Genomic DNA, 24,821 nt, shown 5'->3' on the forward strand with positions numbered 1-24,821 from the left:
GCGAAACCTATGGAAAGAATGTGTGAATGATTTCAAGGGTTTCCCGACCATTGACAAAGAAGTGAAACGCATTGTTCAGGTGGCCAGGCAAGTGGGTGGTGATGGCTTCATTGACATCCTTGAGGACGAAATTGAAGAATTAACTGAGAGCCATAGAGAAACATTGGCTAACAAAGAGTTAGAAGAACTGATAAAATCGCCTACAGAAGAGGAAGATGATGACGATGAACAGGAAGAGCCAGCAAGTTGGAATCTTCATAAATTTTGCTGAAGTGTTCCAAGCTGCGAAACACTTGAATGATTTAATTTCTGAATACGATCCCCTTGATGGCACGGATGCTCAATTTTTTGCAGCCATATTTACGCACCACATTGGGGTCCGACATACCGTCTCTCAATAAGTCCAATACAGTCTCAAATAAGTGAATGGCTTTTACTTTAGATTAACAGCAAGAAAGTCTCTACAAGAGAGCACTCTCTCTCTCTCTCTCTCTCTGTGTGTGTGTGAAGAGATTTTTTTTCAGTGGGTTGTTATCTAGGTAAGATCCAACATGCTGTGTGGAATATATTATATGAGCCTCACTTTCTTATATTTTAAATACTTGTAATAATTTGTTGCATTCTAAGATCCTTTGGGATGCAATGATGTATAGATGTGTAAACTCTTATTGTTATGTTATGTAAATGTTTACAAGAAGATATTTAGGTACAGGGCGAAGAAATACTAGTTAGTGATGGTAAAAAGCATTACATCTTCACTTTCTCTCCCAAAGAGAATTCTTATACAATGAGTTCTGAAGAGATTTTCTTTTTTTATAGCTAGCAGAGAGATGTACAGAAGCAGAAGATGGATACTTTGAGCTGGTCCACACAGAGAGGAGGTTGATGTGTTAGGGGGAAGTGCTCACAAACATGCAAACAATACACCATAAAAGGTGTGTGCATCAGTAGCACATTATCAAAGATCAATACAGGGAGAAAACACTTAGAAGGCTGAAGTTGTTAAAGGTGGGAGTGTGAGTCTCATCTATTAGGCCACTGCTGGAGATGGCAAAAGGGGAGGAGATATCTACTGATGGCATTAATAATACTTTGCACTTCCATAGCATATTTCATCTGTAGATCCTAAAATACTTTTCAAAGGAGGGTATTATTATCCCTATTTTACAAATAGGGCAAATGAGGTGCACAGAGATTAAGTGACTTGCCCAAAGTCATAGAGTAAGTCAGTAGCACAGAAGGGGACAGAACTCCTGACTCCCAAGCTCCTGTTCTAATCACTAGGCAATGCTGGAAAAAGCTGGAGGGTTGGGTGAGAAGATTTTTAATAGTTTCAAGGCTATATTCTGCTCTCACAACCTGTATATCTTGCTTATTTCAAAAGTCAGTATTTCAGCCCATAGCTGAAATTTCCAATGAAATGATTACAGGATGCACCTACTATTCAGACATCAGGGTAGAAAGATCCCCTTTCTGTTTATATGCCAGAAAACATCATTCACACTCCAGCAAATTCCCTACACTTGACAGCTCGAGAGACTGTGCTTCACATCCTCACACTGTAATATACTGGTTCCTGTGCATGTGTACAGCTTGGCTAACCCAAGGAGTAACTCTGATTCACATGACTCAAGTTAAGTCTGCAATGAAGACATACCCTAATGGTATATGCCAATGTTTAATAACTATCACTTTGTATCCCGGCTGTGGTTTCTGTGTGTGAAGTGGTTTCTGTGTCTATATAGTTTGAAAAGCAAATTGAATTCCTCTATAACAAAAGGGATGATAGAGGTATATTACAATCAACATTCAGGTATCTGCACAGTATGACCATATTGCAGTCAAGCAACACAGATAGCTGAGTTTATAGGTGTGCTATATGCTTTGAGAGATAAATAGATATTCCTTCTGTTATCACAAAGTGTAATTGATCAACTGCCATTAAAAAAATCACTTCAAACAGCAGAAAGCCCTTTTCAGACACTAAAATTGTACCCTTAAGTGTTTTGTAATGTACTCAACAATCTCTTTATTCAAATGTCTAGGGCATAATGTAGTGAGCTGATTCTTTCAAACTGATACCAGAAAATGGGGGTCGATGTGAGGTGATGCCATTTTGAGGACAGTGTGAGGATGGGATGAGCCATGTATAACATCAATGTGAGGTCAGTGTGATGTCATTGTGGTTCTGAGTACTGCTAGGTGATGTTGGTGTGACACCAGTCACAGTGTGATGATGGGGGGTAGGGTGTGATACCAGAGACGGCATGATGATGAGGGGGATGATAGCATGACTGTGGGAGGGAAGGGGTGATGCTGGAGTGATACCGGTGATGGTTTGATGATGTGGGACGACGGCATGACTGCAGGGGGAAGGGAGTGATGATGGGGGGATGATAGTGTGACTGCAGGGGTGGGGGCGACGGGGTGATGCTGGTGTGTGATGCCAGTGATGGTGTGATGACGGGGTGGATGATGGTATGACTGCAGGTGGGGAGGAGGTGATGCTGGTGTGATACCAGTCATGGTGTGATGATGGGGGGATGACAGCATGACTGTGGAGGGGATGGGACCGGGTGATGCTGGTGACCGTGTGATGAAGGGGCGGACAATGGCATGACTGCAGGCAGGGAGGGGGTGATGCTGGTGTGAAGCCGGTGACGGTGTGACGATGGGATGGACGATGGCATGAATGCAGACGGGGAGGGGGTGATGCTGGGGTGACGCCGGTGACGGTGTGACAATGGGCGGACGATGGCATGACTGCAGGCCAGGAGGGGGTGATGCTGGGGTGATGCAGGGGGTGGGGGCCCAGTGGTGAGCTGGAGCTGGTTCGCACCAGTTCGCACGAACCGGTTGTTAAATTTTGAAGCAGTTTTAGATCCGGTTGTTAACCTGCTTCCCTGCAGGGGGCGCTGAGGCTTTGATGGGCTCTGGCCGAGAAGTGATGTAATTCCTCCTCTGGCCGCCGGGGGCGCTGCGCTGCAGAAGCCATGTGGGCTGCCGCCTGGCCGTGGGCACGAGCCCTGGTGCTGCTGCTGCTCCCCCGACCCCTGGCCCTGGGGCTCCCGCTGCTGCCTGGTGGGTCCCCGGCTGCTCGGCTGGGGCTGGGCTGCGTGCTGCTGCTCGGGCTGCTCTGAGCCGCTCTCCCCGTGAGCACCCACCACCCTGCCCGCAGGCAGCCCCTGCCTCCAGCCACTCCTGCACCCCCTGCCCTGCCTCCAGCCACCCCTGCACCCCCTGCCTGCAGCCAGCCCCGTACCCCTGCCCTGCCCGCAGCCAGCCCCTGCCTGCAGCCAGCCCCTGCCCACCCCCTGCCCTGCCCGCAGCCAGCCCCTGCCTCCAGCCAGCTCTGCACTCCCTGTCTGCAGCCAGCCCGTTTCCAGCCAGCCCCTGCCGCACGCACCCCCCGCCTGCAGCCAGCCCCTGTCTCCAGCCACCCCTGCATCCCCTGCCCACAGCCAGCCCCTGCCACACCCCCTGCCCTGCCTCCAGCCACCCCCGCACCCCCTGCCTGCAGCCAGCCCCTGCCGCACCCCCTGCCCTGCCCACAGCCAGCCCCTGCCTCCAGCCATCCCCACACTCCCTGTCTGCAGCCAGCACGTTTCCAGCCAGCCCCTGCCGCACGCACCCGCTGCCTGCAGCCACCCCCGCACCCCCTGCCTGCAGCCAGCCCATGCCGCACCCCCTGCCCTGCCTGCAGCCAGCCCCTGTCTCCAGCCACCCCCACGCCCCCTGCCCGCAGCCAACCCCTGCTGCAGGCACCCCCTGCCCTGCCCGCAGCCAGCCGCTGCCACACCCCCTGCCCTGCCTCCAGACACCCCTGTCTCCAGACACCCCCTGCCCGCAGCCAGCCCCTGCCGCATGCCCTGCCCTGCCCACAGCCAGCCCCTGCCGCATCCCCCTGCCCGAAGCTAGCCAGCCCCACACCCCCCGTCTCCAGCCAACCCCTGCCGCACCCCCCGGCAGCCCTGCCCGAAGCCAGCCAGCCCCTGCCCTGCCTCCAGCCAGCCCCACACCCCCTTGCCTCCAGCCAGCCCCTACCTCCAGTCAGCCCCTGCCCTGCCTCCAGCCAGTCCCACACCCCCTTGCCTCCAGCCAACCCCGCACCCTCCTGTCTCCAGCCAGCTCCGCACCCCCTGCCCTGCCCACAGCCAGCCCCGCACCCCCTGCCTCCAGCTAGCCCTGCCCCACACCCCTGTCTGCAGCTGGCCCCACGTCCACTGGTGCCCTGCAGTTCCCAGGGCAGTAACCCTGCACACCCGCTTCAATGAGGGGGGCAGGGAGCAGCTGGGACCCACACATGTGCACACCCTAGGGTGACCAGACAGCAAGTGTGAAAAATCAGGACAGGGGGTGGGAGGTAATAGGAGCCTATATAAGAAAAAGACCCCAAAATCAGGACTGTCCCTATAAAATCGGGACATCTGGTCCCCCTAGTACACCCCCAGGGCGTGGTGGCGACCCACACCTGTGAAACGGAGCTCGTTTCTAGTTCAGGGCCATCTTTTTAAAAAAGAACTTTCGGTAGGGTCAACACACACCCGTATTGTCCCGGGCAGGTCAGGCTTTTTGGTTCTTAAATCGCCGTCCGGGAGGAATTTTTACATTTTAAAAGTTCCCCCCGGGAAAATAGGGACGTACGGAAACCCTGTTGGCACAAACAAGACACACTGGGGCACAGCCCTTAAGCCGGAACGTGGTATCGGGAACCGGTTGTTAAGATTCTGGCAGCTCCCCACTAGGTGGGGGGCAAAGCCAGGCGCTGCAGGGCTGATTCTTGGGATGCTGGGTGACATCACAAGGTGCTTCGTGAGGCAACAGGATGACGCGCTGATCTGGGGCGGGAAGGAAGACAGGCGATGACGTGGCGCGAGTACGTCACAGACCGGCCTCTCGCCTTCGCCGTTGCTGAGTCACGGCTTCGCCCCTAACACGGCCCCTGCATTGGGCGCTCTGCGCCTTTACATCAGGCTGCGATGCCAGGCGGGCGCAGGAGGTTCCCATGGTAACCATCAGGGGGCGTTTGTTCCGAGGCTCGTTGCCCTCGCGATGTTTCATGGAGGAAGTGACGTTAGCAGCGCAGTCTCGCGGCTCCCGAAGTGGCCGCTGATTGGCTGGGTGGTGGCGGCGTCGCTCCGGAGCCTCCTTCCCGCGTCCCCCCGCCGCTCTCGGCCCGGGCCGCCTGCCCGCTCTCTCCCCCGCCCCGGAGAGCCGCAGCCGCGGCCGCGCCGAGAGCCGCCAAGATGGCGTCCGCCCTGGAGCAGTTCGTCAACAGCGTCCGGCAGCTCTCGGCCCAAGGTGACCGCGGGCGGGCGGGGGAGCTGGGCTCGGCGGGAGCGGGAGCCTGGGCGCAGGGCGGGCAGGGGTGGGGCTGGGCCTGGGCTTTGGCCACGGGGAAGGGGACCGGCACCGTGAGGGAGCGGGGCAGCTAAAACCCGGGCTGAGCCGTGCGGAGAGCGCGGGGCCGCGAACGGCTGCCCGGGGCCCCGCCTTGCCCCGGGGGCGCAGGTGCAGTGCCGCGGCGGCGGGGGCGCGAGCGAAGATGGGGCTGCCGTAGGCCCGGGGCTGGGGGTGAACGTGCGGGGCATGGGAGATCCCCCCGGCTCCCGCACTCCCTTCTGTCACGTGGCCCGGCCAGCGGGCCGGCCCTGTTCCTGCCCCGGAGCCTGCGGGGCCATGGTCAGGACTCTCCAAACTGGGTTTCAGATGGCTCGTGACCTCAGTTGCCTTTGCCCTGCCTTCGTCTCACTTGGGCTGGCATCTGTCGGAGTCTCGCCACCCCCTTTTCTCTTTAACTCATGAGAGGAAGACTCTTCCTAAAAGATGCTCTCTCGCTCATCCAAGCTGTGCGCTAGGTGGAGAAAGCATGTGGTGTAATTCTGCATCCTGTGTTATACAGGAGGTCAGGCTAATCATAAGGGCCCGTGTTGGTCTTAAAGGCCAGAAATTTAGGAATTTTCTAGGGCAGCTGAGGAATAGAAGTTGACACGTAAAACTCTTCTCATGTATTTGTTTGGATAGTAGTATTTGGTCTAAATGGTGGTATTTGCTGGGTTCTAGTGTGGCACCATTGCTACTTCCCACTGTTTTTTATCCCCTGGCTGCTCACTCTTTGGTATCTGTTGCTTGTTAGAGGGCCTGCAGATGAATAGGAAAGTAGCAGGCACTGACTGCTATTGCCAAAATCTTTGGGCTCAAATCGGAACCTAGCTTACTGCAGTGTAAACTTAACCTTGGGACAAATATACAGGTAAAATGCTGCATCGGTGCAGCTGCACTGTTTTAATGAAGATCCTTTCAGGTGACACGAGAGCTATCCCGTTGGCATAGTTAACCCACCTCCCCAAGAGTCAGTAGCTATGTTGGTGGGAGAAGCTCCCCTGCTGAGATAGCGCTGTCTACACAGGGGATTAGGTTGGTATAAATGTCACTCAGGAGTGTGGATTTTTCATACACCTGAGTGATGTAGTTATACTGATATAGGTCTGTAGTGTAGACCAAACCTTAGCTTTGCAAATTAGGAAAGTACTCTTAACTCCAGATTTAGGGTATAGCTGTAATATATCAGCAAGCGTCTAGATTGATGGTAGTGTGTCATTTTGAAATTTGATTTTATTGCACGGCTATTATAAAAAATCTGGCCCTTTACATGGGTGAAACACTGGAAAATAAAATGTAGCGAGTACCCAGTGTTTCCTTAATTGGCCTTTGGGGTATTGACTAGCTGACCTGTGGACTTTTCCATCCAAAGTATTGGGTTCTGACACTTACCTAGGGAGGCATATGATAAAAAATTGCTAGGATTACATATTGGAGCTTTCATAACTCTGTGTGCAGAAAGCCTTTTAATAACATAGTCTTTCTTAATTGCTTTTTCAAACCCAAATTTCTGCTTGTATTTACACAGAGCTTCAGTGCATGATGTGTGCAAGTTCCTGAACTTTACTTTCATGTTTATTTTGTATGTCTACACTAGAAATGCTACCGCAGTATAGCTGCAGCGTAAAAACTTACTACAGCGATGGAAGGGGTTCTTCTATCTCTGTAGTAAATAAACCTGTCGGTGTCTACGGACACTGGAGTTTAGGGCAGCCTAATTACGTCTCACGGGGCATGAAATTTTTCACAGTCCTGAGTGTAGTTAAGCCGACCTAATGTAGACCAGCCCTTTGTTTCTCTATGTGGGATGTTCGTATCTTTGAAACAGGTCAACAATTGATGTTTTCTCATAAAATTTAAGCCCACTTTTGATCTCTTCAATGACTGAGTTATTTCTGGGTGGGGCTCAAACTTTCTTTTGATATATATTCTAACTGTCAGTTATACTGTATAAAATTCAACTTGTTTAGAAATTTGGTCTTGTAGATTGCTTGATGGCTGGCAATATGCTGACAGAACAGATGCATTTTGATGTTTAATTGACCTAATAGGGGAAAGTTATCAAAACTGATCGTGTTTAGCAGTTGCACAGCATTATATAACTTCAGAGTGCTCTAATCCTCTTAATGATCCAGCAGGGTGGATATATGCATGAAGTAATAGCCCTAAGGCCATAGAGGGAGTCATTATTAGAGCTAAAATTACAGTTTAGGAGTTTCTGGTTTCCAGTCCTGCACTCAGACCATTAGACCACACCCCTCTCTCAAAGCTAAATTTTCATTTTCATAATTTAGCCTAATTTAGAGGAAAAGGTTAGAGAGAGATAAGAACTGTGTGTGTACCTCTTTCCCTTTTTATATATAGAGATTCAAAGATTCTAGGAGTTGAGGTTAGACCCTCAATGCAGTTTGTATCTAATCTGTCAGAATAGATAGTTGAACCAAGTGGGCTTCAGAGGACCACAGTTGATTTTAAAATCCAGTGTTTTTTTTAAAAGATAAGTAAAAACAGTTTGAGGTACAGCATCTGCCTCTGATCCCTCTGTCTATTTTTGTAGGTTTAGCACACTCTTTCATTTGAAATGTTTTTCTCTTTCCCCATGCTATGCTGAATCTCCCAAGCAGTAAACTGCAGATGACTGGATGTAATAATGTATGCACAAACTAAACTGGAAAAAATAGAGATTTTTCTCCAATCTCTTTTATCCTAGATGTTAAGCCTAAATTTTTTTATACCACATAATGTACTTCAAAAGTGCTATGGACAAGGCTGAAAAAGCTGATCAGACATTCAAGAAGCTGAGGTCCAGGAGCAGCACCCTGATGAGAAGACTAGTTTCCTGGCACCTCAGCTTCTGAGAAGGTGGAGGATGCTGAGACTTCTACCAGGGTGCTGTCCATGGACAACTTTGTGGGGATGGACTTTCCATGTGTGTCTGTAAATGTGAAACTCCATTCCTGTAGCTTGGCAAAACTCTGAGCAGCTGCTGTGGCACTTAGTTCTCGCTGCAGACTCAAGAAAATGATACTGTGTTGGTTTACAGTCTGTTAATCTTTTAAAAGTTTTTTCTGAAGTTATAACAAGTGGAAGCTCAATTTTTTTAAAAAATGAGAGCTTAAGCTATTGTGAGTCCCCTAGCCTGGGAGACTGGATTCCTGGGCTATTGCTAACAAGAACAAACTAGTAGGTTTGACTACTGCACTGAACGAAGTTGCTTCTTTAAAATAATCCTAGGAAAAAGCAAGGAAGTGTTAAATGAGGACATGCTGACTGTTTTAAGTAATTTTGATTTAGTGTTCTAACTTAATTTTGACAGTAGTATTTCATATTTCAGGGCAAATGACCCAGCTTTGTGAATTGATCAATAAAAGCGGGGAACTACTAGCAAAAAATCTCTCCCATCTGGATACAGTGCTTGGTGCCCTGGATGTGCAAGAACACTCCTTAGGGGTTCTTGCTGTTTTGTAAGTGATCCTTTCCTTTATTTAAAGGCTTAATTTACTTATAATTTCCAAAACTTCAGACTGTGTATGGTAACTTGCTAGCCAAAATTATTACTGTTGGATACTTGCATTTTCACTGTGCTGTTGCCATACTGGTGCTTAATTTGTTTTTCTCATAGTGTACTTCCTTTTTACAAATAAAGTATTGACTTATGTGTGTTTTACTTTTTTGATATTATTCCAGTTCTGAAATTGGTAAAATGCCATGACAAACAGCTCCTAGGAAGGATTTTTTAATTATGAGCAACGTCTGTTACATGTAGAAGGTCTGCATAGATAATTATTTTTGCTCAAGGGTTCAAAAAAAAAAATCAAATGGTTTTTAAGCTATGATGCATAAATGGGATATTAGCAAACTGGATTAATAACGTTAAGCAGAATGTCACTTCATACATGGAGAAGTGTGGGCTGCTGTCTCAGTTTCTTAGCTAGCATTTATTCTGCCCATCTGGAAGGTCTCATTATCATGCAGGTTAAGAGAGCAGTTGAATTGTTGTAGGGGGTTAGGATATGGATGAGTTATTGAAAAATTGTGTGTAGGGAGTTGGAGCCATCTTTTGTTCCTGACATCACATAACTTCAAGGGAAGTGTCTTTACAAGTGGCACTACTGGGATTCTATAAAGTAACTTTGAAACAAAAATTTGATGTTCATCTGTTAGAAAACTAGCTCTTGTTGCAAATCTCATTTTGATAAAAATATAATACCATAAGTACTAGTACATACAGTACTTCACTTTGTACTGGATTTTATGCAAGTTGGATCCCAAAAATGCATTACAAAATTCTAAAAAAGCACACAGTCTTTGTCATGCCTCACCAATGGTGAAAACATGGGGTGACTAAATTAAAACATTTAGTTTTTAAAAACAAATAAGGGGAGAAAGGGCAACTGTCAGTAAGAGGAGATGTTTAAATGATGGTGATTTGAACGGATGGATTCATTGAGTCAGAAGTACAGGAAAATAGTGCAAGTCTTCCACACTGTAGCTTCTGTTTGGAACAAACAGTGGAAAGACTTTGTGAAGGGACAAGAGGAATAGCAAGTATGTTAGTAGCCATCCACGACAAGTAAATGAAGTTTAAGAATATAGGCAGTTTTAAACTACACCCTAAAATAAATGGGCAGTAAGTGGAGTCAGAATATGTGCTTGGAGATTTTCAGGATACGGCTTCCCAGGGATGTTGGAATTTGAGGAGGCCATACAGTAGGCCGGGATTTTCAGCAGTCAAGGAGAAGTGTGCTGAATGCATGGATGAGGATTTCAGTGGAGGTATAGTCAAGGCAGTGTCATCGTGGGCAATGTTTTGGAGGTAGTGATATACAAATTTACAGACTTAGGATGACAAAGAGAGTTCAGGGTCAAAAAGGAGCAGAGGAGATGAGAGGAATTTGAATGCTTCTCAAGAAACACACTCTAAACATTTTAGTTGAGTAGGAACCACAAGCATACTTAAGATATAGCGAGAAAGCAATAAAGAAGAACCATCAGAGGGGTACAGTACCAATAGTACTTCAATATTTCCAAGGTTAATGGGAAGTACTTATGAAGGACTAATGTGATGGTTTGTTCTTGGTGTAGTGGAGGGAATACAAAACCATTAAGAAGACTTCTGCTCTCAAAAAAATAAAGTTAAGCAACATATAGCTTGAAAAAGTAAATTGACATGTCTATAAAAAAAGTGCTGATTGACTAAGTGCAAACTTTTTTGTTTATATGTGTCTTTAGGGTGGGGAAGAATGTGAGGGGAGTGGGAATGTGTGGTGCAGTTTTTTGGTTGGGTTTTGTTTAGGTTTGCTCTATTACAGTATTCTTCATGCTATTTAAAGTTACTACTTTACATGCTGTAACTTGCTCTGTAGTGAAAGTTTGCATAAGACTCTGCATGGAGGTGAGGGTTTTTTAATCACATTCTCAAATACCAGTGTAGTTGTCAGGTGTATGCCTTTTAATGTGTTTAAGATGCTTTTACTCTTCTCAGCTGAGACAGCATACTTGCAAAGTTTAGTTCTGTAAAGCATGGACTCTTTGTTTGTCAGGATACTTAAGCTTGGATTATAAGGTTTTAGTATGCCAAACTAAAAAAAAGTCCACAATATGCACTTTGGGCCAAGTCTGCAATTAGCTCCACACAGTTGAAGAAGTTTACCTGCCCCTGCAGAGATAATTTCAGGGTGACGCCTTAGTTTTTAATTTACAGAAACTAAGTGTTTAATTTTTTGATTTGTTTTTAGGTTTGTGAAGTTTTCTATGCCAAGTGTCCCTGATTTCGAAACATTATTCTCGCAGGTCCAGCTTTTTATCAGCACTTGTAATGGGGAGCACATTAGATATGCAACAGACACTTGTAAGTGAACTTTCAATTTGTTCTGTACACCTACATAATCTAAATTTGGTATAGTTGGTATTTGTGATTTTCACTTTTTTTATTGTTGTATCTAGTTGCTGGCCTCTGCCACCAGTTAACAAATGCCCTTGTGGAAAGAAAACAGGTAAGCAGATGTCACCTAGTAGAAATAAGTAGACTATATATCCAAGTTCTTTAGTTTGTTCATAGTAGACTTAGTGTCTCATTTTGAGATTTGTTGCTAATTCCTCATTAAGAACGTTTCTATGCAGATTCTTGCTCCTGTATGTACAGGAAGGTAATGGCTCCAAAACTAGATTTTAAAAAGGGTTATTTCAGAGAGATCCTAAAAGGAAGAAAATACCATTAATTCTTTAGAGCACTGGCAAATAAACCATGATATGGAACATACGCAAAATAGGAAATTACTGTGCTCACTAACTTTTGATGGAGCTGAAATTCTCTAGACAATACACAAAAATAAGTGATTGTACCAAAATAATTGGTACCGGTAAGTCAGTTGTTACTGCCTTCAGCGTTATCTTCACATAAGCCTACCACCTGAGTAGGTGTCTTAAAATATACAACCAACTGTGATGACTGTTTAGAGTGGACTGACGAAACACAAAGCTTCGAGAATCACATTTGTAAGGTTAAGAAGTTAGCTTTCTAGTCACTTTATTTTTTAGAGTCAGAAAATAGGGTTGAAGCCAGGTTCTGCTTCAAGTGAAACTAATTGGGAGTTTTGCTTTTGACTTCAGTGTGAACAGGGTCATGTTTTTGGTGTTGTGAGGATTAGGTCTTTGAGAATGTAATTTTCTAGTATTCTAACCATATAATGTGCTCTTAATAGAATTGTCTTTTTGCAGCAGAAATGCTAAATTTTAGTAGTCCATCAAGAGAAGCAAACCAAGGCTAGTTAATAGCCAAGAATAATTTTATCTCTTAAGAAGGGACTGCAGTATCCTACAAGGAAGGGGGAACCTCAGAGTAATTGTTACTAAATGTAACCTATCAATTAGTGTTATTTTTCATTTGTAAGTGTCAACATAAGATCCAATGTGCTGCCAACTATGAGAAATTATCTGAAAGAGATGTAATTTCTGACAGCCCCTGCGAGGAATTGGCATTCTCAGACAAGCCATAGACAAGATGCAGATGAACACAAACCAGCTGACCTCAATACATGCTGATCTCTGCCAGGTAAAAGGTTATATCAGGCTAATACCAAGAATAAAAATTTTAAATTGGCCCAATCCCTTTGTGCAGTGGGTGAATATGTGCTTCATCCTTCTGAAATGGAGGAATGAGTACAAGTATAGTGGGTTTTATGATGGTAGTAAACCATAAGATATGCTGATGTTTTAATATTTGAAATCATTAGAATGGGATTTGTAGTGGATCCTCTTAGATCCTTCATTTTGTTGCCCTCCATCACTTCTGAAAGTCTGGATGGTGGTGATCCTTCCTTTTGCTGAGGAGGGCAACACACAGCTCCTTCCAGAGCCAGATATTGTTGAGTGTTATCCAGAGTAGATTTGCTCAACAATGGCATGAGGCATTTGCACGTCTCTTCCAACCTCTCTGGGCTGAATTTTCTGTTTTTGCATTGCTCTTAGCTCCTGGGGCACAGGGCCTGAACTGGGATTATCACATGTGGCACTTTGTGCTGCCAGCAGGCTAGCTTGTGTGGAATGTTTCAGGCAGTTTTGCAAATTAGGGTGGAGTTATTTTAATATAATTTGTAACAGCTCATCAGTGGTGTTGGTAGATTTTGCAATGTCATAATGGTTATGACCAGCCTATAGTAAAACACTACTGGAATTGCACCATTTCCTGGATTGTGTTGCTACTTGCGTTTTTGCAGTCAAGTGCATTAAGATTAATAAATGGTACTAAACTGAATTTTAGTTACTGTTTTTTAAGATGGAATAGAGGTGTCTGGTCATGTAACCCTGGTTTATTTTCTTGTAGCTCTGTTTGTTAGCAAAATGCTTTAAACCTGCCCTCCCATATCTAGACGTGGACATGATGGATATTTGTAAAGAGAATGGGGCATATGATGCGAAGCACTTTTTATGTTACTACTACTATGGTGGGATGATATACACTGGGCTAAAGAACTTCGAAAGAGCGCTCTACTTTTACGAACAGGTAACTTTCTCTGAATCAAAAGTCGGTGGGAAGATCAGGAATGTGATTGGTTGAAAGTCCAAAACTGTGTGTATAGCGTTTTTTAAACTTGCCAAAAAGATCAGTTATGGCTCTTTTCATAAGATAAGGTATTAGAGTCTTTGATTCTTATTTTTGTACTTCTACTTGTGTTAAATATACCTATCCTGGCGTTCTATACTGCTGCTCATCACCACAGTATTTGAGGGCCTTCCATATATATACTTCACTGCTGCTATTTTATGTCTGTGCACCACATATAGTTATCTAGCAAATCTAAGTTTTCAGTTACTCTAGGATTTTGCTATATCCTTTTCTGCTTAAATCAGGGCTGTATAGGAAAAAAAAATTGTGTGGCTGCAAATAATGGTCCATTGTGCATTTCCAGCCAAAAATCCAAGTGTTACTGCACCACAGAACCTCTCAAGGGATCTGGTTACATGCCTACAAGATCATATGACTGAGCCTGGCTATCAAATGCTTGTGTTGCTTTTTATCTCCTTTTAAACTTTCTTGGATTGCCATTTGTTTCTTATTTCGTAGCGGATGGCAACAATTCACAGGCTGACTTTCATAAACATGTATGAGGATTTAAAATCACATGCTAACTTCAAGAAAAATCAGTTTAGGGGTTTCAGGTAGTACATCTGCCCCTGAAACCACGACTAATTTTTGGTATTTGCTGTCACTCTTGTTTTTCTACTTATTTGTAAATGGCTTTTCTTTCTTCTGGTTTCTGCGTGAAAGACCCACAAATGGGAAATTCTGTAGGCGACAAATGCGGTTAAATGCACAAAGTAAACTTTTTTTCCTGCTCTTTTGGTAATTGTAGGTGTTCTAGCAGGGGTAAAACCTTGAGACAAAAGGAATTTAACTTTCCCTCTAACCTTTTTTAGTACTCTTGAATTTAAATGATTTTCTGTACAAACAAATGATCTAAAGCTTTTGTACATCTTTGTAATGGATAAAAATCTTATGGAAAATGACCAAACTACCTTCAGTAGCCAGCCCCTTCTTCAAGTAATCTCTTCAAAGGCTCCCAAAGGTTTCAAGTACAATTCTTGATCTGTACTTAAAGCCCACCACTACTAAATGAAAAAGTTTTTTGTTTTGACCCTTGTGGGGTCATTTTAAGACCAGTTTCACTGTACAAAATGTTATGTTGTGGTTTTGAGCAGCTGGTCAAGAAGTTGCTTTTTAGGCTCTTCTGAGTGATTCTCACTAAACTAACTTCCATTTTCGTAGAGCCTTACACACACTGGTGAATTACATGTTCCATCACATCCCTTTTACATATGGAGTTTTAAATCTAGAAATGAATGTCACTGGCATAAACCTTATTAAATATCATTTTTTATTCCCATCCCTTTCTCTTGCTTAGGCAATAACTACTCCAGCCATGGCAGTCAGTCATATTATGTTGGAATCATATAAAAAGTACATTCTAGTTTCTTTGATACTACTTGGCAAAGTTCAACAGCTACCAAAGTACACCTCTCAGATAGTGGGTAGATTCATTAAGGTAAGTGTGATTTTTTTTCGTTTGTTTGTTTGGGGGGGGGGGGGTTCTTCAAAAGACAATTGAACAATAACCTGGACTGTACATTCAGAATAAAAAGTTGCAATGTTTGCCAAGAATCTGTCTTCCTTGGATCTTTTATGCAGTTCTGTTTACTGTTCTAGATTATTGGAAATGTTAGAAACAAATGTCATTCGGGCTTGTGCCTGTTTGTAAGTCACAAAAAAGGCATGGCTAGAAAGTGATTGCATGCCTTCTCAGTTATTAAAACATAGGCACTTTTATGTTGCAACACAGCTTTTACATTTTAAATGGAAATGGATTCCAGACAAAAGAATAAACTGGCTTCACATTTATCAATCTGACATCTTAGTAATGCACTTGGTGAACTCACTAGCCTTCTACTTTTGTTAGATAGTAAGCAAGACTCCTTAGGTTTCCCATTAGCTCCCGTTAGCAGTGTCCATGTCCTGAAACACAACAAAACCCTCTAGTTTCACATAGCTGATCTCTACTTGAATCTCAGGAATGCCATACTGAATAATTCAGTTTATTGTGCAGAGATTCTAAAAGAGGCCCTAAGCGGGATCTGACCCCCTTGGCTTGAATATGGGTAGAATGCAAAGACAGTCCCTGCCTCAAGGAGCCTACAGTCTGACTGTTATGCTTTTGTGATACGAGCAGATGTTTGAGAGCTAGGTTGAAACCACCAAACTTGTGTTCTACATGCTTTAAATCTAGATCTTCAGAGGTGAAAGTCTAGTGCATTAATTCACTGGGGGACTTGACCCCTTTTAAAAAAAAAAGTTTTATGGTGTTGACAATAAGAGTGGCTTAAATAACTTTCAGCGCAAAACTATTAAATAGACTGTTGTAAGACTGAATTCCATATGCATTAAAAATCTGTTTTTCTATTTGCAGCCCCTTAGTAATGTGTACCATGAATTAGCACAAGTTTATTCAACCAATAAACCATCGGAGCTCCGAAACTTGGTCAACAAACATAGTGAAACATTCACCAGAGATAACAATATGGGGCTGGTTAAGCAGTGCTTGTCATCTCTTTATAAAAAGAATATACAGAGGTTAACCAAGGTAAGGTGCAGGTTTTCTTTTGGCATCAGTCATCCAAGCATTCTGCATTTAGCACACTATATCTGGAAGGGCTAATCTAAAAATAGTCTTGTATGTATATAACATTGTGATAGATTGGATCAATAGTACATTGATTATGTCTGTAATAGTCACTTTAAAAAGTAATTGCATTGTTTAGTAAATGCATCTGTTGAATATAGTGCTACTGAAGTGAAAATGATCTATATAATGAGCTAGTAAAATTAACCATATTTTAAATAAAGGTGAATGTGTATTTTTGTATGAGGAATACAAAAACTCTGGATACAGAAGTAGGGGGCCTCTTTGCTTCTGTATTACATATATAGATTCACTTGCCTGCCTCCTTCTTATGCCGAAGCTTCCAGACCTTGCAGTAAACTGGTGTACTACCATGGAAGTCAATAGGCCGTGCTGACTTATTTATATCAACTGAGAACTTGCCCACAACTTTTATATGTAGCCAAAGAAGTCAGTAAAGATGGCCCCTGGTACCTTCAGTTTTCCCATCTTCTATGGGAAACTGAACTTTACAACTTCATCTGAGTTCTGGAGTAGAAAAGAAGAAGGGTGGGACTGTCCAGTGGCAGAAGAATTGGGAAAGAAGTGGGGTCAGTTACACATGCAACTGAGTAGAGATCAGAGTGGTTCCTAGAGGTGATCAGGGAAAGTTAAGATACTCTTTTGCTTAAATTAACTCAAATGGTGTGTGCCGCAGGCATATAATGTTCAGTAAAACCTCAGATACGAACACCATAGTTATGAACTACCGGTCAACCACACACCTCATTTGGAACCGGAAGTACACAATCAGGCAGCAGCAAAGACTGGGGAAAAAAAGCAAGTACAATACTGTGTTAAATGTAAACTACTAGAAAAATAAAGGGAAAGCCGCATTTCTCTTCTGCATAGTAAAGGTTCAAAGCTGTATTAAGTCACTGTTCAGTTGTTAACTTTTGAAAACAACCATAATGTTTTGTTCAGAGTTACCAACAACCTCCATTCCTGAGGTGTTAATAACTCTGAGGTTCTACTGTAATAGGATTATTTGGGAAATGGACTACAGACTTAAAACAATGGATACGTCTCTCGAAAGAAATAGCTGTGTTAGTCTGGCAGAGAACTTTCATGGGGGAAAAAGGAAGCTTGACATCACCTAGGCTTCCTTTAGGAGGGAAAGAATTATAAACACAGCATTCTGGTAATAGTCACCCAGTTGTGCACATACGTGCACCTAGCAATATAAAACATCAGTTTTTCCATGAAGAAATTACTGAAGTATTTCCATGATACTCTTGTACTGCCTTCCTATTCTGCATGTTCACACCATTATTAGTCAACAGATCAATTTAAAAAATGCAGTTAGTTATGTAGTCCATAAAGAACTCATAGGAACAGCAGCTGGTGGCTTCAGATTATAATGGTTTGCTATGCTTCTAACTTTCAGACATTTTTAACCCTGTCATTACAAGATATGGCAAGTAGAGTGCAGCTATCGGGGCCCCAGGAAGCAGAAAAATACGTCCTTCACATGGTAAGGAATGTTACTTGACTAAAGTGGCTTTTAATTACAAAACGGACCCAAATCACTTTAAGGACTATAATTGGTTAATATTCTGATGCGACCAGTCAATATTTATTTAGCAGTGGCAATCCCTGATTTTTTTTTTTAAGTTGCCACCTCCTGGCCAAAAACGTCTGAACTGCTTTAATCCAAACCAAACATCGGTAATGCCTGTCTTTTATACTAGAATGATGTACGCTCCTCTGTTTGGAATAGACTGTTGGGAAGGAAGAACCAAGACTGATGATTACATTTTAAAATATATTTAAGATCAGTGTTTGAATCATCACTGTGGGTTATCTAAATTTTTTTTTTTTTACTCTTCCGTATTCAGGTTAATCTTTGTATTACAAACTGTTTCACCTCTTTCAGATAGAAGATGGTGAAATCTTTGCAAGTATTAATCAGAAAGATGGTATGGTCTGTTTCCATGATAATCCTGAAAAATACAACAATCCGGCTATGCTTCATAACATTGATCAGGAGGTAAATAACATTTAATACATTCTTGCTATTGCCTTCAAAATCTAATAATGGTGTTATAAGGAGAGATTTTGTGATACATTCACTTCTTGAATAGGTGGAAGCCAGGTGCTTTAAAAGGTGAAGTACCTCAATATAGCAGAATTGCAGGGCTATGAAATTATTCTGCTGTTTGCAGCAATTAGGTTGTAGTCATTTACCATCTCTACTAGGCAATTTACTGTCAGTGCTGAGTTCCCTATTGTACACTAGGCATAAGCTGAGGCATGCCAGCACTTTGACCCCATAATATTGACTATGTGATGTCAATAGGATTGACTGAGTTAAATACTAGAAAAATTTCTCTTCTATTTAAAAATCTTGTTCATCTGTAACACTGGCTACCAAATGCTTGCTTTTCATTAGCTCATGACACATCTGAGCTATAAATGGACTTGGACAAACTAATCAACTTGCTGTTTTCAACATGCCTTTCTCAGATGCTGAAGTGTATAGAGCTTGACGAACGACTGAAAGCCATGGATCAAGAGATCACTGTGAACCCTCAGTTTGTGCAGAAGGTAACTGACATAAGGTCTTTCACAGAGAGTGTATACTGAACTTAATGACAGGTTTCAGAGTAACAGCCGTGTTAGTCTGTATTCGTAAAAAGAAAAAAGAAAAGGAGTACTTGTGGCACCTTAGAGACTAACCAGTTTATTTGAGCATGAGCTTTCGTGAGCTACAGCTCACTTCATCGGATGCATAGCATATTGTGGAAACTGCAGAAGACATTATATACACACAGAGACCATGAAACAAAACTTCCTCCCACCCCACTGTCCTGCTCGTAACAGCTTATCTAAAGTGATCATCAAGGAGGACCATTTCCAGCACAAATCCAGGTTTTCTCACCCTTCCCCCCGCCCCCCCCCCCCCGCCCCCCACAGACACACATACAAACTCACTCTCCTGCTGGTAATAGCCCATGGGCTATTACCAGCAGGAGAGTGAGTTTGTATGTGTGTCTGTGGGGGGGGGAGGGGGGGGGAGAAGGGTGAGAAAACCTGGATTTGTGCTGGAAATGGTCCTCCTTGATGATCACTTTAGATAAGCTGTTACGAGCAGGACAGTGGGGTGGGAGGAAATTTTGTTTCATGGTCTCTGTGTGTATATAATGTCTTCTGCAGTTTCCACAATATGCTATGCATCCGATGAAGTGAGCTGTAGCTCACGAAAGCTCATGCTCAGATAAACTGGTTAGTCTCTAAGGTGCCACAAGTACTCCTTTTCTTTTTCTTTTTACTGAACTTAAGAATCTAAATAAAGTCCAGATGTGGAAAGTGGGTAAACACCACACATGGTGAGCACTGTGCAAAAAGTGAGAGAGTGCAGGTTCTTTTATGTCTACTTTATTTTCCTGTCTCTTCTTGTGATTAGACGTTTTAGAATTATTCTTAGGATGAAAATAAATCTCGGGAAAGAATTCTTACAGAATTAACTTCTCTTCTTCCCTTACAGAGTATGGGCTCTCAGGAAGATGATTCAGGAAACAAACCTTCAAGTTATTCTTGAAATTAACATTGGCCACTATTCTGTTTTAAAGTAAAAGCTAAAGAAAACCACCTTTTGGACTGGGCATTGAAAAGTCCTATGAAGAGAGCAGAGAGAACGGAGGCTTTCACCTGGACATATAGAAAATAAAATGACACCTTCTCAGTACTGTATGATTTCAAAAATATTCTCTGCAAAGAAAGGAAATCTCAAAGAAATTTTAAAGTCTGTTGTGGATTTATTTATCTTCAGATTAACATCGTTAATGCATTAAATAATCTTCCTTTTGTTTTAAATGGTTTGAATGTTGCTGTTTCTGTAGCAGTCCTTTTTCCTCTCCTACAAAATTTGTTTAAAGTGTGTTTGTTCCGGGAAGAATACAAACAAGTATGGGTCACTTATACAAGACAATTATTAGTTCATTATTGGAAAGCATTTTGGACTCAGTTTGCTCTATAAATACAGATTTATTTATCATATGTATAGAAAAAATAATTTACTTTATTTAAGAGTAACAATTTTTGTAAACTTACATTCTGTCCCTACCCAATCCAGCTGTCTATTAACTGATTAAATATAAACCCTCTTCATCCCAAAAGGCTGAGAATATTACCAAAGCATTCCAGTGCTGGTATGGAATTAGAATGTGGCATTAGCTGGCTCTGCTGTAGAGCGCAAAAGGCTGTAGGGTCCTCTATATATGACAACTACTTATTTTATGGCAGTAATTTAAACACCAGTGGTAGGATTAATGTCCTTCAGTATTAATGGAATATTCTTGCAATCAGATGAAAATGTCTAGAGCTAAACAAAAGGGTATCTTTAAAACCTGGATTTTGTGGGGCAAGAGGGAGGTGAAGTCCAGTTTGCATTGAAAAGAACTCTAGTGGCTCAAGACTACACAGCCTGACATAAAGGAGCTTTTAAAACAGCTTGGAACTTGGCTGTATGTGAATTCAGTTTACATACAGAAGGTACTACAGAGCTACTCTTGAGGCTTACCTCTCTGTGGCACTTTTAATACACTACTAATATAAAAGCAGACTTGTCATATGGAGGTAATGTATGCTGGAATAGTGTTCTTCAGTTTGAAATCCAAGGATTCATTTTAACCATAGATGCTTTGTTGAATTATTTAAGTAGTTTACCCATTGAATCAACAAGTTGGCTGTTAGTTTTGCAGTTTTTGTATATCTGAAGCTTCTCACTGTTAAGAGAGCACTTTTGAAACAGTTCCTGTCACTGCTGCCCTCCTGCTGTCAGACATAAACATGTCCCTGAGTCAGATTTTTCAGAATTGCTCAGCATCCCACAGTGCCCATTGAGGTATCTCCGTGGGAGCTGCTGAGTGCTGAGCACCACTGAAGGCCCTCTTCTATGCGAGACTACTGAGGGGCTATAGAGCACCTGTGCTTCTAATGCTGATATTGGGAACTGCTTTTAAAGAGCTCTAAATCTAGCAGAGCCGCCTTTGACAGAGAGATGCCCTCTCCAGTAAAAGGAAAAATGATGCCCAAGCTTGTCTGTGGCTGGTGTATGAGTGTTGTTTAAAACTGTTACCCCAAACAGCTTGCTCCGTTATTTTGCATGTCTACCCAGCCAAAAGCAAACAAAAACACAAACAGACCCTACAACAGCGAATCTCAGAGCCCAGGTCTAAAGGTTCGGACTCATGCTACCGAGCTAAAAATAGCTGTCTAGAGGTTCCAGCTTCAGCTGTGAAATCCACCCTCCTTAGCAGGCTTCAACAGCCCAAGCCAGAACATCTGCACAGCTATTCTTAGCATGGGACCCAGACTCTATACCTGGGCCCTGAGACTCTCTGCAGCAGGGTATATTCTTTTCCAGTGTAGACATATCCTTGGATGTGCTGCTTCCCATCGTAGAACAGCTTCTGTATTGAAGGCAGCTTTCACACCTAACCTTACAGCAAGTCCTTGTTTCATACGTTGCCTTGCCATACTTGTAATTAGTAAAGATTTGTGATTTTAAGTCTTAGACTCAGATTTTTAAAGACATTTGGACATGATGGCGGTCAGCCTTGCAATGCCTAAACTGAGTTAGGAGCCTACATCTCATTTTGAAAAGGGCTTTATGCACTTGAATCCAAATGGGATTTGGGCTTCTAAATTGAACACTGCTACACCTAAATACGTTTACAAATCTGGGCCTTGCTCCTTCCCAACCTTCTCTCCTGTTTAATCCTGCAGCGATTTTAAATGCTGAATGTGCCATCCTGTTTGGTGCTCTAGAAATATCTTAAATAAAAGATTGGTAGCACTGCAGGTTCAAGTGAGAAGCTGGGTTGTGAAAGAGTCCTTCATTATGTGCAGCTACCACACAACAGATACAGAAGATGACTAACCACAAACTACAGCTTATACAAACATATGAAAAGGCCCCCTTTCACATAGAAGAATCATTAAAAACATGGCATAGGAAGTGAATGTAACCAAAGCATTTTAATAGTTTAAAAACCCCCATCAACCTTCATCTAAGTGATAGTTCAACTACACAAATTTTAAAATGTTCCTATTTGTGCTTTTGTGGACTTGTCTCAAATAACTGTCAACAAACGACTTAGCTTAATATAGTACCACTGAACAAACTAGTGTTAGTCATGCAGTTGATTTGATACAGCTGCTTGTTAACAGTTGTATAATTTGCGTTTTTTGTCCTCATGCTGGTCAAATAAGCAATATGAACAAGTTTAAAGGGTGGTGTAAACACACCTATAAAATTTCCAAGTTATATAGTCCTTGTTTTATGCTACAGTATTCTAGTGTTCTAAATCTTTAAAAGATGTATTGAGATATTCAAAGCCAGCTGGCAGGTTTAGCCACACAATTCTCATTGGAACGGACAGAAGTTGTGTGGATAAATCCTCTAGTTGGCTTTGAAAATTGTAATCAAGATCCCAGCTCATTAGCACTTACCATCTAACATGAGCCATAGTGCCCCAAGACAGGGGCAGTTGGAAGGGCTGAAGTAGGACAAGAGTGGCAACAGGCTAGGGTGACTCAGTTCTGGCATCTGTACATCTTCTGGGACTGTTGCAAATAACGTTTTGTAGGTTTTCAAAAAATTAATTCCTTGCATTGCTTTCATCTGACCTGGTCATTGAAAGGTGCAGAACAGTTCAGACCCCAGTGAGGGACTGGAAGCTTTGCCACCACTTTAAGCCTTCTGGATTTAAATACTATTTTAGGGGAAAACACATGATTAAACTTAACATTGCGTGCTATGCTCAACTGAATTTAAAATCTCAAAAATCCTGTGGCCCCAATCTTCATGTCATAAGTGCCCACAAGATGCATCCACAAACTATTAGATGCATGTACAGTGAAATAAATCTAATACATACTTTGGTGCATCTAGTTTGCAGCTGTACTTCAATTTGTTGAGGGTAAGCTATACCCTTCCTTAAAACAACTTGCAGCTACAGTTTCTAGCCACAGGGTGGGGCCTTTCATTCAGATGTTTAACAGAGGCTGAAATAGTTGAGAAAGGGCCAGAAGTTGCTTCTGGATATCTTCCTGTAATATTAGTGCCATTTTTAAGGAGCACTGCAGCATAACCAGGTCACTGAGCTTTTCACACACACAGTATACTTGCCATTGCTCCAGGTGCTGCTGCCTGACCAAAATTGCTTCTTTCTGCACACCTCTCCCCTCCTTTTAGTAGGCTACAATTGTGACTCATTTCTTGTGTTGTCATAGGTTATCTGTATAACTTAAGAAATGTGGTTTGCTGCATGGCCAGAATGGCTGAGAAGGTTAGTCCTGAGAAGTTGTTTAAATGTAGTATTGAAAAATAAAGATCACATACAGAAGTGTAACTCTTTTAAGTTTGTCTTACATATACTACGCCTGCCCTATAATAGTGAGATGTTAGCTGAGGCTTCGAATTGGCTACATTACAGCTTTTTGGGGTTTTCCTCCACATTTTTTAGCAATGTTAACCCTGTCCAGGAGCTGTAATGCTGTCTAGAGTGACACTATACAGCTTCCAATGCATTGTGCTTTAGTCAGGAGTTTGTATAGTGATTGGCAAAGGCTCAAAGTTCATGCTGCATCTCTCGTAGAAATGGAAGATGCTTGGTGCATGGGCATTTGCCTGTGGGGGTTGGGGGGAGTTCCTACGCCTTCCTCTCAAACGTCTGGAGCAGGCCACTGTTGGAGGCAAGATGCTGAATTTGATGGACCTCAGATCTGAACCAGAATGCAAATTTCTATGTTTGGCATATGTGAAGTCTTATGTGGTGGTTTTATATGTAAAGGCTTGGAACATTGGTTATCAGCACTAGCCTGTGTTGCATAATCTTCAATGGGAGCATTTGGCTGGGTGCATAATGTAGTAAAATCTCATCCCATGGGCAAGGTAGTGATTGACAGGTACGGGGAGTATCATTTGGTTCAAAACCATCTAGAAAATCATAATTTCAGTGGTGTTGCCAGCTGCAGCAAGACGAGGGGACTTGCTCTTTGCACCCCACCCCTCCCATTTCCAGGTCCTTCAGTTGGGTTTCTGAGGACATCGTATTGTTCAAAAGCCCTTCTCCCACAAACGCGATGGCACCAAACATGACAAGGCTAGATCAATTATGTAGATATATATTTGAGAAAATGTTTTAAAATAAACTGTTTTTAATTATAGTTTAACACAGGGATGCATTGCTTATATTAAAAAAAAAACCCACTGATCTTTGATAATCCTAGGGAGGTTTGCATTAACTTCTACGTGTCAAGGCTATGATGTAGCCATGTCAGTCCCAGGATATTAGAGACACAAGGTGGGTGAGGTAATATCTTCTAATGGACCAATTTCTGCTGGTGAGAGAGACAAGCTTTTGAGCTTACACAGACCTCTTCAGGTCTAGGAAGGGTGCTGAGAGTATCATCTAAATACAAGATCAAATAGATAAATATCAGTGTCCTCTCTCTCAAGGGCACCACTGTTAGACATGTCACACTGCTCCTTATCCATCCCACACTCACACATCTCCAATAAGGCAGGCTGCTGGAAAGGTGAGCATCTGGTCTTTGGCACAAGCATTGTGGGACTGATGTAGGAGTGAATAGTATTTCATACGTAAGTGGTGTGATCAGTACATTCTCCAAGACACATCCATGCCCAATAGCAGAGGTTTAGTTTTGGATGCACTTGATCATCCTGGAGCCATTCCATTGCTTGATAATTTGCCT

The 24,821-nt window shown here is 42.9% G+C and overlaps 1 protein-coding gene across 1 annotated transcript; it reads left to right on the forward strand.

The window, feature by feature from the left end:
* The first annotated feature begins 5,149 nt into the window (after positions 1 to 5,149).
* On the forward strand, positions 5,150 to 23,440 carry COPS3 (COP9 signalosome subunit 3). The gene is made up of 12 exons (XM_074965107.1): positions 5,150 to 5,301; positions 8,717 to 8,846; positions 11,121 to 11,233; positions 11,329 to 11,378; positions 12,344 to 12,436; positions 13,208 to 13,387; positions 14,787 to 14,927; positions 15,846 to 16,019; positions 17,485 to 17,571; positions 17,974 to 18,087; positions 18,564 to 18,644; positions 19,585 to 23,440. Exons 1-12 carry the CDS (start codon positions 5,247 to 5,249, stop codon positions 19,636 to 19,638), a joined length of 1,272 nt encoding a protein of 423 aa, XP_074821208.1. The 5' UTR covers positions 5,150 to 5,246; the 3' UTR covers positions 19,639 to 23,440.
* Positions 23,441 to 24,821: the final 1,381 nt, after the last annotated feature.

The sequence above is a fragment of the Natator depressus genome, chromosome 10, assembly GCF_965152275.1.
Source record: "Natator depressus isolate rNatDep1 chromosome 10, rNatDep2.hap1, whole genome shotgun sequence".
Lineage (NCBI taxonomy): Eukaryota > Metazoa > Chordata > Testudines > Cheloniidae > Natator > Natator depressus.